This window comes from Vidua chalybeata, chromosome 39 (assembly GCF_026979565.1).
Source record: "Vidua chalybeata isolate OUT-0048 chromosome 39, bVidCha1 merged haplotype, whole genome shotgun sequence".
NCBI lineage: Eukaryota > Metazoa > Chordata > Aves > Passeriformes > Viduidae > Vidua > Vidua chalybeata.
The window spans coordinates 19,729-32,542 of NC_071568.1; the positions used below are offsets into that span (position 1 = coordinate 19,729).

At 60.2% G+C, this 12,814-nt stretch overlaps 2 protein-coding genes and 2 long non-coding RNA genes across 5 annotated transcripts in view; 2 read left to right on the forward strand and 2 right to left on the reverse strand.

The window, feature by feature from the left end:
* The window catches only part of ETFB (electron transfer flavoprotein subunit beta), a 23,668-nt gene extending 16,100 nt beyond the window's left edge, over nt 1-7,568 (forward strand). The window contains exon 7 of the transcript XR_008435371.1: nt 7,548-7,568. The gene's annotated coding sequence lies outside the window, so the exon portion shown is untranslated. The remainder of the gene's footprint in view (nt 1-7,547) is intronic.
* The window catches only part of PPP2R1A (protein phosphatase 2 scaffold subunit Aalpha), a 16,715-nt gene extending 4,037 nt beyond the window's left edge, over nt 1-12,678 (forward strand). The window contains exons 5-15 of the mRNA XM_053968652.1: nt 1,499-1,646; nt 2,481-2,636; nt 3,920-4,034; nt 5,116-5,186; nt 6,113-6,247; nt 7,895-8,068; nt 8,946-9,006; nt 9,458-9,612; nt 10,539-10,681; nt 11,834-11,925; nt 12,485-12,678. Of these exons, the coding sequence (XP_053824627.1) occupies nt 1,499-1,646; nt 2,481-2,636; nt 3,920-4,034; nt 5,116-5,186; nt 6,113-6,247; nt 7,895-8,068; nt 8,946-9,006; nt 9,458-9,612; nt 10,539-10,681; nt 11,834-11,925; nt 12,485-12,501 (1,267 nt within the window). The 3' untranslated portion in view covers nt 12,502-12,678. The remainder of the gene's footprint in view (nt 1-1,498; nt 1,647-2,480; nt 2,637-3,919; nt 4,035-5,115; nt 5,187-6,112; nt 6,248-7,894; nt 8,069-8,945; nt 9,007-9,457; nt 9,613-10,538; nt 10,682-11,833; nt 11,926-12,484) is intronic.
* On the reverse strand, nt 9,623-10,498 carry LOC128802345 (uncharacterized). 2 transcript variants are annotated; one of them, XR_008435374.1, is made up of 4 exons: nt 10,468-10,498; nt 10,098-10,290; nt 9,746-9,951; nt 9,623-9,682 (listed from the first exon to the last, which is right to left on the reverse strand). It is a non-coding gene; the product is annotated as an uncharacterized LOC128802345 (long non-coding RNA). The 2 variants fall into 2 exon arrangements; XR_008435373.1 differs by lacking the exon at nt 10,468-10,498 and having other exon boundaries at nt 10,098-10,466.
* On the reverse strand, nt 11,570-11,893 carry LOC128802346 (uncharacterized). The gene is made up of 3 exons (XR_008435375.1): nt 11,808-11,893; nt 11,705-11,728; nt 11,570-11,594 (listed from the first exon to the last, which is right to left on the reverse strand). It is a non-coding gene; the product is annotated as an uncharacterized LOC128802346 (long non-coding RNA).
* Nucleotides 12,679-12,814: the final 136 nt, after the last annotated feature.

The following is a 12,814-nucleotide window of genomic DNA, read 5'->3' on the forward strand; positions in this document are numbered from 1 at the left end:
GTGACCGCTGCCGTGGGGGGGGTGGGCGTGGGGTCACTGAGGTGGCCACAGGGTCACCAACCCATCCTTGGGGTCAGTGAGGTGACCGCAGGGTCATTGGAGTGACCACGAAGTCACCAATCCATCCTTGGGGTCAATGAGGTGACCACAGGGTCACCAATCCATCCTTGAGGTCACTAAGGTGACCGCAGGGTCATTGGGGTGACCACAGGGTCAGTGAGGTGGCCACAGGGTCATTGGAGTCACCACGAAGTCACCAATCCATCCTTGCGGTCAGTGAGGTGACCACAGGGTCACCAACCCATCCTTGGGGTCATTGAGGTGACCACAGGGTCATTGGGGTGACCACAGGGTCATTGAGGTGACCACAGGGTCACCAGTCTATCCTTGGGGTCATCGAGGTGGCCACAGGGTCATTGGGGTGACCACAGGGTCATTGGGGTGACCACAGGGTCACCAACCCATCCTTGGGGTCACAGAGGTGGCCACAGGGTCACTGAGGTGGCCACAGGGTCAGTGAGGTGACCACAGGGTCATTGGAGTGACCACGAAGTCACCAATCCATCCTTGGGGTCACTGAGGTGACCACAGGGTCATTGGGGTGACCACAGGGTCATTGGTGTGGCCACAGGGTCAGTGAGGTGGGTGTGGGGTCAGTGAGGTGACCACAGGGTCATTGGAGTGACCACGAAGTCACCAATCCATCCTTGGGGTCATTGAGGTGGCCACAGGGTCACTGAGGTAGCCACAGGGTCAGTGAGGTGGGTGTGGGGTCAGTGAGGTAGCCACAGGGTCAGTGAGGTGGCCACAAGGTCACCAATCCATCCTTGGGGTCACTGAGGTGGCCACAGGGTCATTGGGGTGGCCACAGGGTCACTGAGGTGGGTGTGGGGTCAGTGAGGTGACCATGGGGGTCACCAACCCTCCTCAGGTGTGCCCAGGTGACCCAGGTGTGCCCACAGGTACTTCAGGTGGGACCACACACCCATAGGTGACCCTCAGGTGTACTCAGGTGACCCTCAGGTGTGCGTGGGCCATGCCCAGGTGACACAGGTGTACTCAGGTGCCCCTCAGGTGTGCCCAGGTGGGTGTGGGTAGTGCCCAGGTGTACCCACAGGTACTTCAGGTGGGACCACACACCCATACATCACCCTTAGGTGTACTCAGGTGTCCCTCAGGTGTACCCAGGTATACTCAGGTGCCCCCCAGGTGTGTGTGGGCAGGGCCCAGGTGACCCAGGTGTGCCTGCAGGTACTTCAGGTGGGACAACACACCCATAGATGACCCTCAGGTGTACTCAGGTGCCCCTCAGGTGTGCCCAGGTGTACTCAGGTGTGTCCAGGTGTACTCAGGTGCCCCTCAGGTGTGTCCAGGTGTACTCAGGTGCCCCTCAGGTGTGCCCAGGTGTACTCAGGTGCCCCTCAGGTGTATCCAGGTGTACTTAGGTGCCCCCCAGGTGTGTGTGGGCCATGCCCAGGTGACCCAGGTGTGCCCGCAGGTACTTCCGGAACCTGTGCTCGGACGACACGCCCATGGTGCGGCGCGCGGCCGCCTCCAAGCTGGGCGAGTTCGCCAAGGTGCTGGAGCTGGAGCACGTCAAGAGCGAGATCATCCCCATGTTCTCCAACCTGGCCTCCGACGAGCAGGTACGGCGCACCTGGCGGGCACCTGGCGGGGGGCTGGGCACACCTGAGGGGGCTGGGCACACCGGGCGGGCACACCTGGGGGGGTTGGGCACACCTGGGGGGCACCTGGGGGGAGCTGGGCACACCCAGTGGGCAGCTGCGGGGAGCCTGGGGTTACCCGGGCACACCTGGTGGGCACCTGAGGGGGCTGGGCACACCTGGGGGGGCTGGGCACACCTGGGGGTGTGCCTGGCACACCTGGCGGGCACCTGGGGGGCGCCTGGATGTTCCTGTGGCTCACCTGTGCACACCTGCGCAGGACTCAGTGGGGGTGCTGACAGTGGAGGCGTGTACATGGGAGGGTCACTGTGGGGGAGTCACCTTGGAGTTACCTGTGGCTCACCTGTGCTCACCTGTGCACACCTGTGCAGGACTCGGTGTGGCTGCTGGCGGTGTAGCCGTGCACATGGGAGGGTCACTGTAGGGGAGTCACCTTTGGGGTCACCTTTGGGGTTACCTGTGGCTCACCTGGGGGTTCCCTGTGCTCACCTGTGCACACCTGTGCAGGACTCGGTGCGGCTGCTGGCGGTGTAGCTGTGCACATGGGAGGGTCGCTGTGGGGGGATCACCTTTGGGGTTACCTGTGGCTCACCTGGGGGTTACCCGTGGCTCACCTGTGCACACCTGTGCACACCTGTGCACACCTGCAGGACTCGGTGCGGCTGCTGGCGGTGGAGGCTTAAACATGGGGGTGTCACTGTGGGGAAGTCACCTTTGGGGTCACCTTTGGGGTTACCTGTGGCTCACCTGGGGGTTACCTGTGGCTCACCTGTGCACACCTGTGCACACCTGCAGGACTCGGTGCGGCTGCTGGCGGTGGAGGCGTGCGTGAGCATCGCGCAGCTGCTGCCGCAGGAGGAGCTCGAGGGGCTGGTGATGCCCACGCTGCGCCAGGCGGCCGAGGACAAGTCCTGGCGCGTGCGCTACATGGTGGCCGACAAGTTCACCGAGGTGGGCGGCGCACCTGGGCACACCTGGGCGCACCTGGGGGTACCTGGGCACACCTGGGGATGGGTTTTGGGGAGGTTTGGGGTGAGTTTTGGGGGTTTTGAGGAGGGTTTGGGGCATTTTGGGAAGTCTGGGAGATGTTTGGAGGCACACCTGGACACACCTGGGGGCACCTGGGTGTACCTGGGCTTACCTGGGGGCACCTGGGGATGGGTTTTGGGGAGGTTTGGGGTGTTTTTGGGGGTTTGGGGCATTTTTGGAGGTCTGGGAGATGTTTGGGGGCACACCTGGGTGGACCTGGGTGCACCAGGGCACACCTGGGTGTACCTGGGCACACCTGGGCACACCTGGGGATGGGTTTTGGGGAGGTTTGAGATGAGTTTTGGGGGGTTTGGGGCATTTTGGGAGGTCTGGGGGATGTTTGGGGACACAACTGGGCACACCTGGGCGCACCTGGAGGTACCTCGGCACACCTGGGCACACTTGGGGATGGGTTTTGGGGAGGTTTGGGGTGTTTTTGGGGGTTTGGGGCATTTTTGGAGGTCTGGAGGATGTTTGGGGACACACCTGGGCACACCTGGAGGTACCTGGGCACACCTGGGGGTACCTGGGTGCACCTGGGGATGGGTTTTGGGGGGTCTGGGGTGAGTTTTGGGGGTTTTGAGGAGGGTTTGGGGCATTTTTGGAGGTCTGGAGGATGTTTGGGAACACACCTGGGCGCACCTGGGCACACCTGGGGGTACCTGAGCACACCTGGGGGTACCTGGGTGTACCTGGGCACACCTGGGGATGGGTTTTGGGGAGGTTTGAGATGAGTTTTTGGGGGTTTGGGGCATTTTGGGAAGTCTGGGAGATGTTTGGGGACACACCTGGGTGGACCTGGGAGCACCTGGGCTTACCTGGGGGCACCTGGGAATGGGTTTTGGGGAGGTTTGAGATGAGTTTTTGGGGGTTTGGGGCATTTTTGGAGGTCTGGGAGATGTTTGGGGGCACACCTGGGTGGACCTGGGTGCACCTGGGCACACCTGGGTGTACCTGGGCACACCTGGGCACACCTGGGGATGGGTTTTGGGGAGGTTTGAGATGAGTTTTTGGGGGTTTGGGGCATTTTGGGAAGTCTGGGAGATGTTTGGGGACACACCTGGGTGGACCTGGGCGCACCTGGGGATGGGTTTTGGGGGGTCTGGGGTGAGTTTCTGGGGGGTTTGGGGTATTTTTGGAGGTCTGGGGGATGTTTGGGGGCACACCTGGGCACACCTGGACGCACGTGGGCCGTGTCCCCGCAGCTGCAGCGCGCCGTGGGCCCCGAGATCACCAAGACCGACCTGGTGGGCGCCTTCCAGAGCCTCATGAAGGACTGCGAGGCCGAGGTCCGGGCGGCCGCCTCGCACAAGGTCAAAGGTCAGCGGCCACCGCCCGACCCCTCCCTGGGGTCACCAACCCCACCTTGGTGTCACCAACCCAACCTTGGTGTCCTCAACTCAATCTTGGTGTCCCCAACCAAACATTGACGTCACCAACCCAACCTTGACGTCCCCAACCCAACCTTGGTGTCCTCAACCCAACCTTGGTGTCCTCAACTCAACCTTGACGTTCTTCAACCCAACCTTGGTGTCCTCAACTCAACCTTGGTGTCCTCAACCCAACCTTGGTGTCCTCAACTCAACCTTGGTGTCCTCAACCCAACCTTGGTGTCCTCAACTCAACCTTGACGTTCTTCAACCCAATCTTGGTGTCCCCAACCCAACCTTGATGTCCCCAACCCAACCTTGACGTCCCCAACCCCACCTTGGTGTCCTCAACTCTACTTTGGTGTCCCCAACCCAACCTTGACGTTCTCAACTGAATCTTGACGTTCTTCAGCCCAAATTTGGTGTCCCCAACCCAACGTTGATGTTTTTCAACCCAACCTTGACGTCCCCAACCCAACTTTGGTGTCCTCAACTCAACCTTGGTGTCCCCAACCCAAATTTGGTGCCCCCAACCCAATTTTGGTGTCCCCAACCCAATTTTGGTGTCCCCAACCCAACCTTGATGCCCCCAACCCAACCTTGATGTCCCCAACTCAACCTTGGGGTCCCCAACCCAAACTTGATGGGTTTCCACCCAACTTTGATGTTCTTCAACCCAAATTTGGTGTCCCCAACCAAACCTTGGTGTCCCCAACCAAACCTTGGTGTCCCCAACCAAACCTTGGTGTCCCCAACCAAACCTTGGTGTCCCCAACCCAATCTCGATGTCCCCAACCCCACCTTGATGTCCCCAACCCCACCTTGATGTCTTTCCACCCAACTTTGATGTCCCCAACCCAGTTTTGGTGTCCTTCAACCCAACCTTGGTGTCCCCAACCCAAACTTGGTGTCCCCAACCCAAATTTGATGTTCTTCAACCCGAATTTGGTGTCCCCAACCCAACTTTGGTGTCCCCAACCCAACTTTGGCGTCCCCGAGCCAACCTCGGTGTCCCCCCCCGGTGTCCCCAGAGTTCTGCGAGAACCTGTCCCCGGACTGCCGCGAGGCCGTGATCATGGGCCAGATCCTGCCCTGCATCAAGGTGAGCACCTGGGCGCACCTGGGCACACCTGGGCACACCTGGGGGCAGCTGGGGCACAGCTGGAGGCACCTGGGCACACCTGGGCGCACCTGGGCACACCTGGGGCACAGCTGGGGGCACCTGGGGGCACCTGGGCACACCTGGGGCACACCTGGCATCTACCTGGGCATAGCTGGGATCCACCTGGGCACACCAGGGGGTACCTGGGCGCACCTGGCATCTACCTGGGCACACCTGGGGTACCTGGGGACACACCTGGACACACGTGGGCACACACTGGGGGCATTGGGCACACCTGGGGACACACCTGAGATACTTCGGGGTGGTGGGACTCACCTGGGGTGGAGGGACCCACCTGGACACACCTGGGCACATCTTGTGGGAACACCTGGGCACATTTCGGGGTGGTGGGACCCACCTGGGCACACCTTGTGGGCACACCTGGGGTGGAGGGACACACCTGGACCCACCTGGGCACACCTTGTGGACACACCTGGGGTGGTGGGACCCACCTGGGCACACCTTGTGGGCACACCTGGGCACATTTTGGGGTGGTGGGACCCACCTGGACACACCTGGGCACACCTCGTGGGCACACCTGGGGTGGAGGGACCCACCTGGGCACACCTTGTGGGCACACCTGGGGTGGTGGGACCCACCTGGACATACCTGGGCACACCTTGTGGGCACACCTGGGCACATTCCGGGGTGGAGGGACCCACCTGGACACACCTGGACCCACCTGGGCACACCTGGACCCAGCTGGGCACACCTGGACCCACCTGGGCACACCTCGTGGGCACACCTGGTGTGGCGCGACGCTCCGGGGACACCTTTGGTCGTCTCCCGGTGGCCTCAGAGCCACTCTGCCCCTCCCCCCCGGGGGCCAGGTGAGCTCACCTGTGCCACCTGTGCCACCTGTGCAGGAGCTGGTGTCCGATGCCAACCAGCACGTGAAGTCGGCGCTGGCCTCGGTGATCATGGGGCTGTCGCCGATCCTGGGCAAGGACAACACGGTGGAGCACCTGCTGCCCCTGTTCCTGGCACAGCTCAAGGACGAGGTGAGGCACCTGGGCACACCTGGGCACACCTGGGCACACCTGGGTACACCTGGGTATACCTGGGCACAGCTGGGTACACCTGGAACACGTGGGGTTACATGGGGATACACCTGGGCGCACCTGCTGCCCCTGTTCCTGGCACAGCTCAAGGACGAGGTGAGGTACCTGGGCACACCTGGGCACACCTGGGCACACCTGGGTACACCTGGGTACACCTGGAACACGTGGGGTTACACGGGGATACACCTGGGTGCACCTGCTGCCCCTGTTCCTGGCACAGCTCAAGGACGAGGTGAGGCACCTGGGCACACCTGGGCACACCTGGGCACAGCTGGGTACACCTGGGCACAGCTGGGTACACCTGGAACACGTGGGGTTACATGGGGATACACCTGGGCGCACCTGCTGCCCCTGTTCCTGGCACAGCTCAAGGACGAGGTGAGGCACCTGGGCACACCTGGGCACACCTGGGCACAGCTGGGCACACCTGGGTACACCTGTGACACACCTGGGCACACCTGTGACATACTTGGGCACACCTGGGCACGGCTGGGGAGCCAACATCCACTGGCACCCCATCCCAGTGAGGCCTCCCAGTCCCTCCCAATGCCCTCCCAGTTCCCTCCCAGTCCCTCCCAGTTCCCTCCCAGTCCCTCCCAGTTCCCTCCCAGTTCCCTCCCAGTCCCTCCCAGTCCCTCCCAGTCCCCTCCCAGTCCTCCCAATGCACTCCCAGTGTTTTCGCAGCTCCCTCTGGTGTCGACTTTGTGAACTGCAGCTCCATCCCAGTCCCTCCCAGTCTCTCCCAGTTCCCTCACAGTCCATCCCAGTCCCTCCCAGTAACTCCCAGTCCCCTCCCAGTCTCTCCCAGTAACTCCCAGTCCCCTCCCAGTCCCTCCCAGTAACTCCCAGTCCCCTCCCAGTCTCTCCCAGTCCCTCCCAGTCCATCCCAGTCCCTCCCAGTCCCTCCCAGTCCCCCCCAGTCCCCTCAATGCACTCCCAGTGTTTTGCCGCTCCCTCTGGTGGCGACTTTGTGAACTGCAGCTTCCTCCCAGTTCCCTCCCAGTAACTCCCAGTCCCTCCCAGTTCCCCCCAGTCCCCTCCCAGTCTCTCCCAGTCCCTCCCAGTAACTCTCAGTTCCCTCCCAGTTCCCTCCCAGTCCCTCCCAGTAACTCCCAGTAACTCCCAGTTCCCTCCCAATGCCCTCCCAGTAACTCCCAGTCCATCCCAGTTCCCCCCAGTCCCCTCAATGCATTCCCAGTGTTTTCGCAGCTCCCTCTGGTGGCGACTTTGTGAACTGCAGCTCCCTCCCAGTCCATCCCAGTCTCTCCCAGTTCCCTCCCAGTAACTCCCAGTCCCTCCCAGTAACTCCCAGTCCCTCCCAGTCCATCCCAGTCCCTCCCAGTCCATCCCAGTCCCTCCCAGTAACTCCCAGTCCCTCCCAGTCCCCCCCAGTCCCCTCCCAGTCCCCTCAATGCATTCCCAGTGTTTTCGCAGCTCCCTCTGGTGGCGACTTTGTGAACTGCAGCTCCCTCCCAGTCCATCCCAGTCTCTCCCAGTTCATCCCAGTCTCTCCCAGTTCCCTCCCAGTAACTCCCAGTCCCTCCCAGTAACTCCCAGTCCCTCCCAGTAACTCCCAGTCTGTCCCAGTGCCCCGAGGTGCGGCTGAACATCATCTCCAACCTGGACTGCGTGAACGAGGTGATCGGCATCCGGCAGCTCTCGCAGTCGCTGCTGCCGGCCATCGTCGAGCTGGCCGAGGACGCCAAGTGGAGAGTCCGGCTGGCCATCATCGAGTACATGCCGCTGCTGGCCGGCCAGCTGGTGAGACTGGGAGGCACTGGGAGGCACTGGGATATACTGGGAGGGAGCTGGGAGTGACTGGGATATACTGGGATGGACTGGGAGGGAGCTGGAGCCGTGTACGGGGCACCGCGGTGGAGATATGGCTTTGTATGGGCACGTATGGGGGCACTGGGATATACTGGGAGAAGCCTAGGAGGGACTGGAATATACTGGGAGGCACTGGGATATACTGGGAGGGAGCTGGGAGCGACTGGGATATACTGGGATATACTGGGAGGGAGCTGGAGCCGTGTACGGGGCACTGCAGTGAAGTTACGGCTTTGTATGGGCTCGTATGGGGGCACTGGGATGGACTGGGATGGACTGGGAGAGGCATTAGGAGGCACTGGGATATACTGGGAGGGAGCTGGGAGGGACTGGGATATACTGGGAGGGACTGGGGTATACTGGGAGGGAGCTGGAGCCGTGTACGGGGCGCTGCGGTGAAGTTACGGCCTTGTACGAGGAGACTGGGATGGACTGGGAGGGACTGGGATGGACTGGGATGGACTGGGAGGGGGTTGGAGCTGTGTATGGGGGCACTGGGATATACTGGGAGGGACTGGGATATACTGGGATATACTGGGAGGGAGTTACAGCCCTGTATGGGCTTGTATAAGGGCATTGGGATATACTGGGAGGGAACTGGGATATACTGGGATATACTGGGATGGACTGGGATGGACTGGGATATACTGGGAGGGGTTGGTTCATACTGGTTCATACTGGTTTATGCCGATCCTTACTGGTTCCTGTGGGTGTGTACTGGTTTGTACTGGTTTATACTGGTTTGTACTGGTTTATACTTGTTTATACTGGTTTATACTGGTTCTTACTGGTGTCTGCTCCTCCTCAGGGCGTGGAGTTCTTCGATGAGAAGCTGAACTCGCTCTGCATGGCCTGGCTGGTGGATCACGGTACTGGGAGGGACTGGGAGCAACTGGGAGGGAACTGGGACGGACTGGGATGGACTGGGAGGGAACTGGGACGGACTGGGATGGACTGGGAGGGACTGGGATGAACTGGGATGGACTGGGATGGACTGGGAGGGACTAGGAGGAGACTGGGAGGAGACTGGGGTGAACTGTCCATACTGGTTTATACTGGTTCATACCTTTCCAAACTGGTCCATACTGGTTTATACTGGTCTGTACTGGTTTATATTGATCTATACTGGTTTATACTGGTCTGTACTGGTTTATACCTTTCCAAACTGGTCCATACTGGTTTATACTGGTCCGTACTGGTTTATACCTTTCCAAACTGGTCCATACTGGTACAAACTGGTCCGTACTGGTACAAACTGGTCCGTACTGGTACAAACTGGTCCGTACTGGTACAAACTGGTCCGTACTGGTTTCCCCGCAGTGTACGCCATCCGCGAGGCCGCCACCAGTAACCTGCGCAAGCTGGTGGAGCGCTTCGGGCACACCTGGGCACAGGGCACCATCGTGCCCAAGGTGCTCGCCATGGCCGCCGACCCCAACTACCTGCACCGCATGACCACGCTCTTCTGCATCAACGTGGGTACCTGGGCACACCTGGGCACAGCCACAGCACACCTGGGCACAGCTGAGAGGGATAGGAACAGACCTGGGCACACCTGGGAGCACACCTGGGCACAGCCACAGCACACCTGGGCACACCTGGATACACCTGGGCACACCTGAGAGGGATAGGAACACACCTGGGCACACCTGGGCACAGCCACAGCACACCTGGGCACAGCTGAGAGGGATAGGAACACACCTGGGTACACCTGGGAGGAATAGGAACACACCTGGGTACACCTGGGCACACCTGAGGGGGATAGGAACACACCTGGGCACACCTGGGTACACCTGAGAGGAATAGGAACACACCTGGGTACAGACACAGCACACCTGAGAGGGGTAGGAACACACCTGGGCACAGCCACAGCACACCTGGCCACAGCTGAGAGGGATAGGAACACACCTGGGCACACCTGGGCACAGCCACAGCACACCTGAGGGGGATAGAAACACACCTGGGCACACCTGGGCACAGACACAGCACACCTGAGAGGAATAGGAACACACCTGGGCACACCTGGGCATGAGCAATGGATGTCCCCAATCCCTGTCCATGTCTCACCTGTCTCACCTGTCCCTATCACACCTGTCTATATCTCACCTGTCCCATCTCACCTGTCCATATCTCACCTGTCTCACCTGTCACACCTGTGTCTCACCTGTATCACATGTCTCACCTGTCCATATTACACCTGTATCTCACCTGTCTCTCACCTGTGTCTCACCTGTGTCTCACCTGCGCAGGTGCTGTCCAAGGTGTGTGGCCAGGAGGTGACCACCACGCAGATGCTGCCCATGGCCCTGTCTCACCTGTCCCTGTCTCACCTGTCCATATCTCACCTGTATCTCACCTGTCCATGTCTCACCTGTGTCTCACCTGTGTCCCACCTGCGCAGGTGCTGTCCGAGGTGTGTGGCCAGGAGGTGACCACCACGCAGATGCTGCCCACCGTGCTGCGCATGGCCGCCGACGCCGTGGCCAACGTTCGCTTCAACGTGGCCAAGTCCCTGCAGCGCATCGGGCCCATCCTGGACAGCGGGTACTGGTTATACTGGTTTATACTGGTCTTTACTGGTTTATACTGGGAGCACTGGTTTATACTGGTTTGGACTGGTTTTACTGGGTTATGTTGGGTTATAGCAGTTATACTGGTTTATATTGGTTTATACTGGTGTGCGCTGCAGCGCATCGGGCCCATCCTGGACAGTGGGTACTGGTTATACTGGTTATACTGGTTTATACTGGGAGCACTGGTTTATACTGGTTTGGACTGGTTTGGACTGGGAGCACTGGTTTGGACTGGTTTTACTGGGTTATGTTGGGTTATACTGGTTTATATTGGTTTATACTGGTGTGGGCTGCAGGGCATCGGGCCCATCCTGGACAGCGGATACTGGTCTATACTGGTTTATACTGGTTTATACTAGTTTATACTGGGAGCACTGGTTTATACTGGTTTGTACTGGTTTATACTGGGTTATAGTGGTTATACTGGTTTATACTGGTCATACTGGGTGTACTGGTGTGCACTGCAGCGCATCGGGCCCATCCTGGACAGCGGGTACTGGTTTATACTGGTTTATACTGGTTTATACTGGGAGCACTGGTTTATACTGGTTTGGACTGGTTTATACTGGTTATACTGGTTTGGACTGGTTTTATTGGGTTATACTGGTTTATACTGGGTTATACTGGGTTATACTGGTGTGGGCTGCAGCGCATCGGGCCCATCCTGGACAGCGGGTACTGGTTATACTGGTTTATACTGGTTTATACTGGGAGCACTGGTTTATACTGGTTTGGACTGGGTTATATGGGTTAGGACTGGGTCATATGGGTTTGGGTCCCACACCTGTCCCACCTGTCCACATCTCACCTGTATCTCACCTGTCTGACCTCTCTGTCCCTCACCTGTTTGTGTCTCACCTGTGCCTCACCTGTCCCTGTCTCACCTGTCCATGTCTCACTTGTCTCACCTGTGTCTCACCTGTCTGTATCTCACCTGTGTCTCACCTGTCTCACCTGTGTCCCCTGTGTCTCACCTGTGTCTCACCTGTGTCACCTGTTCATGTCTCACCTGTCTCACCTGTGTCTCACCTGTGTCTCACCTGTCTCTCACCTGTGTCTCACCTGTCCATATCTCACCTGTCTCACCTGTATCTCACCTGTGTCTCACCTGTGTCCCCTGCAGGACGCTGCAGACCGAGGTGAAGCCGGTGCTGGAGAAGCTGACGCAGGACCAGGACGTCGACGTCAAATACTTCGCTCAGGAGGCGCTGACAGGTGAGGGGCACACCTGGGCACAGCTGGGGGCACACCTGGGCACACACCTGGGGGGGTTGGGGATACCTGGGGGGAGCTGGGCACACCTGGGGGGACACCTGGGCACACCTGGGGGGGTTGGGGATACACCTGAGGACACCTGGGGGGGCACCTGAGATACCTGGGCACACCTGGGGGGAGCTGGGCACACCTGGGGGGCTCCTGGGATACACCTGGGGGGATTTTTGATACCTGGGCACACCTGGGGGGGGGGGGGGGGAACTGGAACTCCCTGAGGACACCTGGGGGGGGGGGGGGATTTGGGACACCTGAGAGGGACACGTGGGCACAGCAGGGACACACCTGGGCACACCTGGGCACAGCAGGGACACACCTGGGCACACCTGGGCACAGCAGGGACACACCTGGGCACACCTGGGCGGCGACAGGAGGGCACAGAGGACACCTGGAGAGACAATGGGGGGGTCAAAGGACACCTGTAGGGGGACTCAGGTGTGCCCAGGTGAGCTCAGGTGTGCCCAGGTGAGCCCAGGTGACGCCTCTCTCCCCTCCCCCGCAGTGCTGGCGCTGGCCTGACCCCCCCCGGGCCCCCCCCGCATGTGACCGACGCTGTGACCGCCCCTCCCCCACCCGGACGGCGCCACCCCTCCCCCCACCCCCCCCCCCCCCCCCCGGCTGTTGGTTCATTAACTCATCAATTAATTAATTAATTAATTAATGATTTCGCCATTAATAAAAACCACAACGAGGCTCCGGAGTCGTTTATTTTTTGGGGGGGGGGGGGGGGGGCGGGGCCAGCGCGGGTCACGTGGCGCGAAGCGCGCCCCTCCCCCACGTTTGCAATTAAAAGCGCGCTGGCCCTTTAAGCAGAGGCCACGCCCCCTTCACG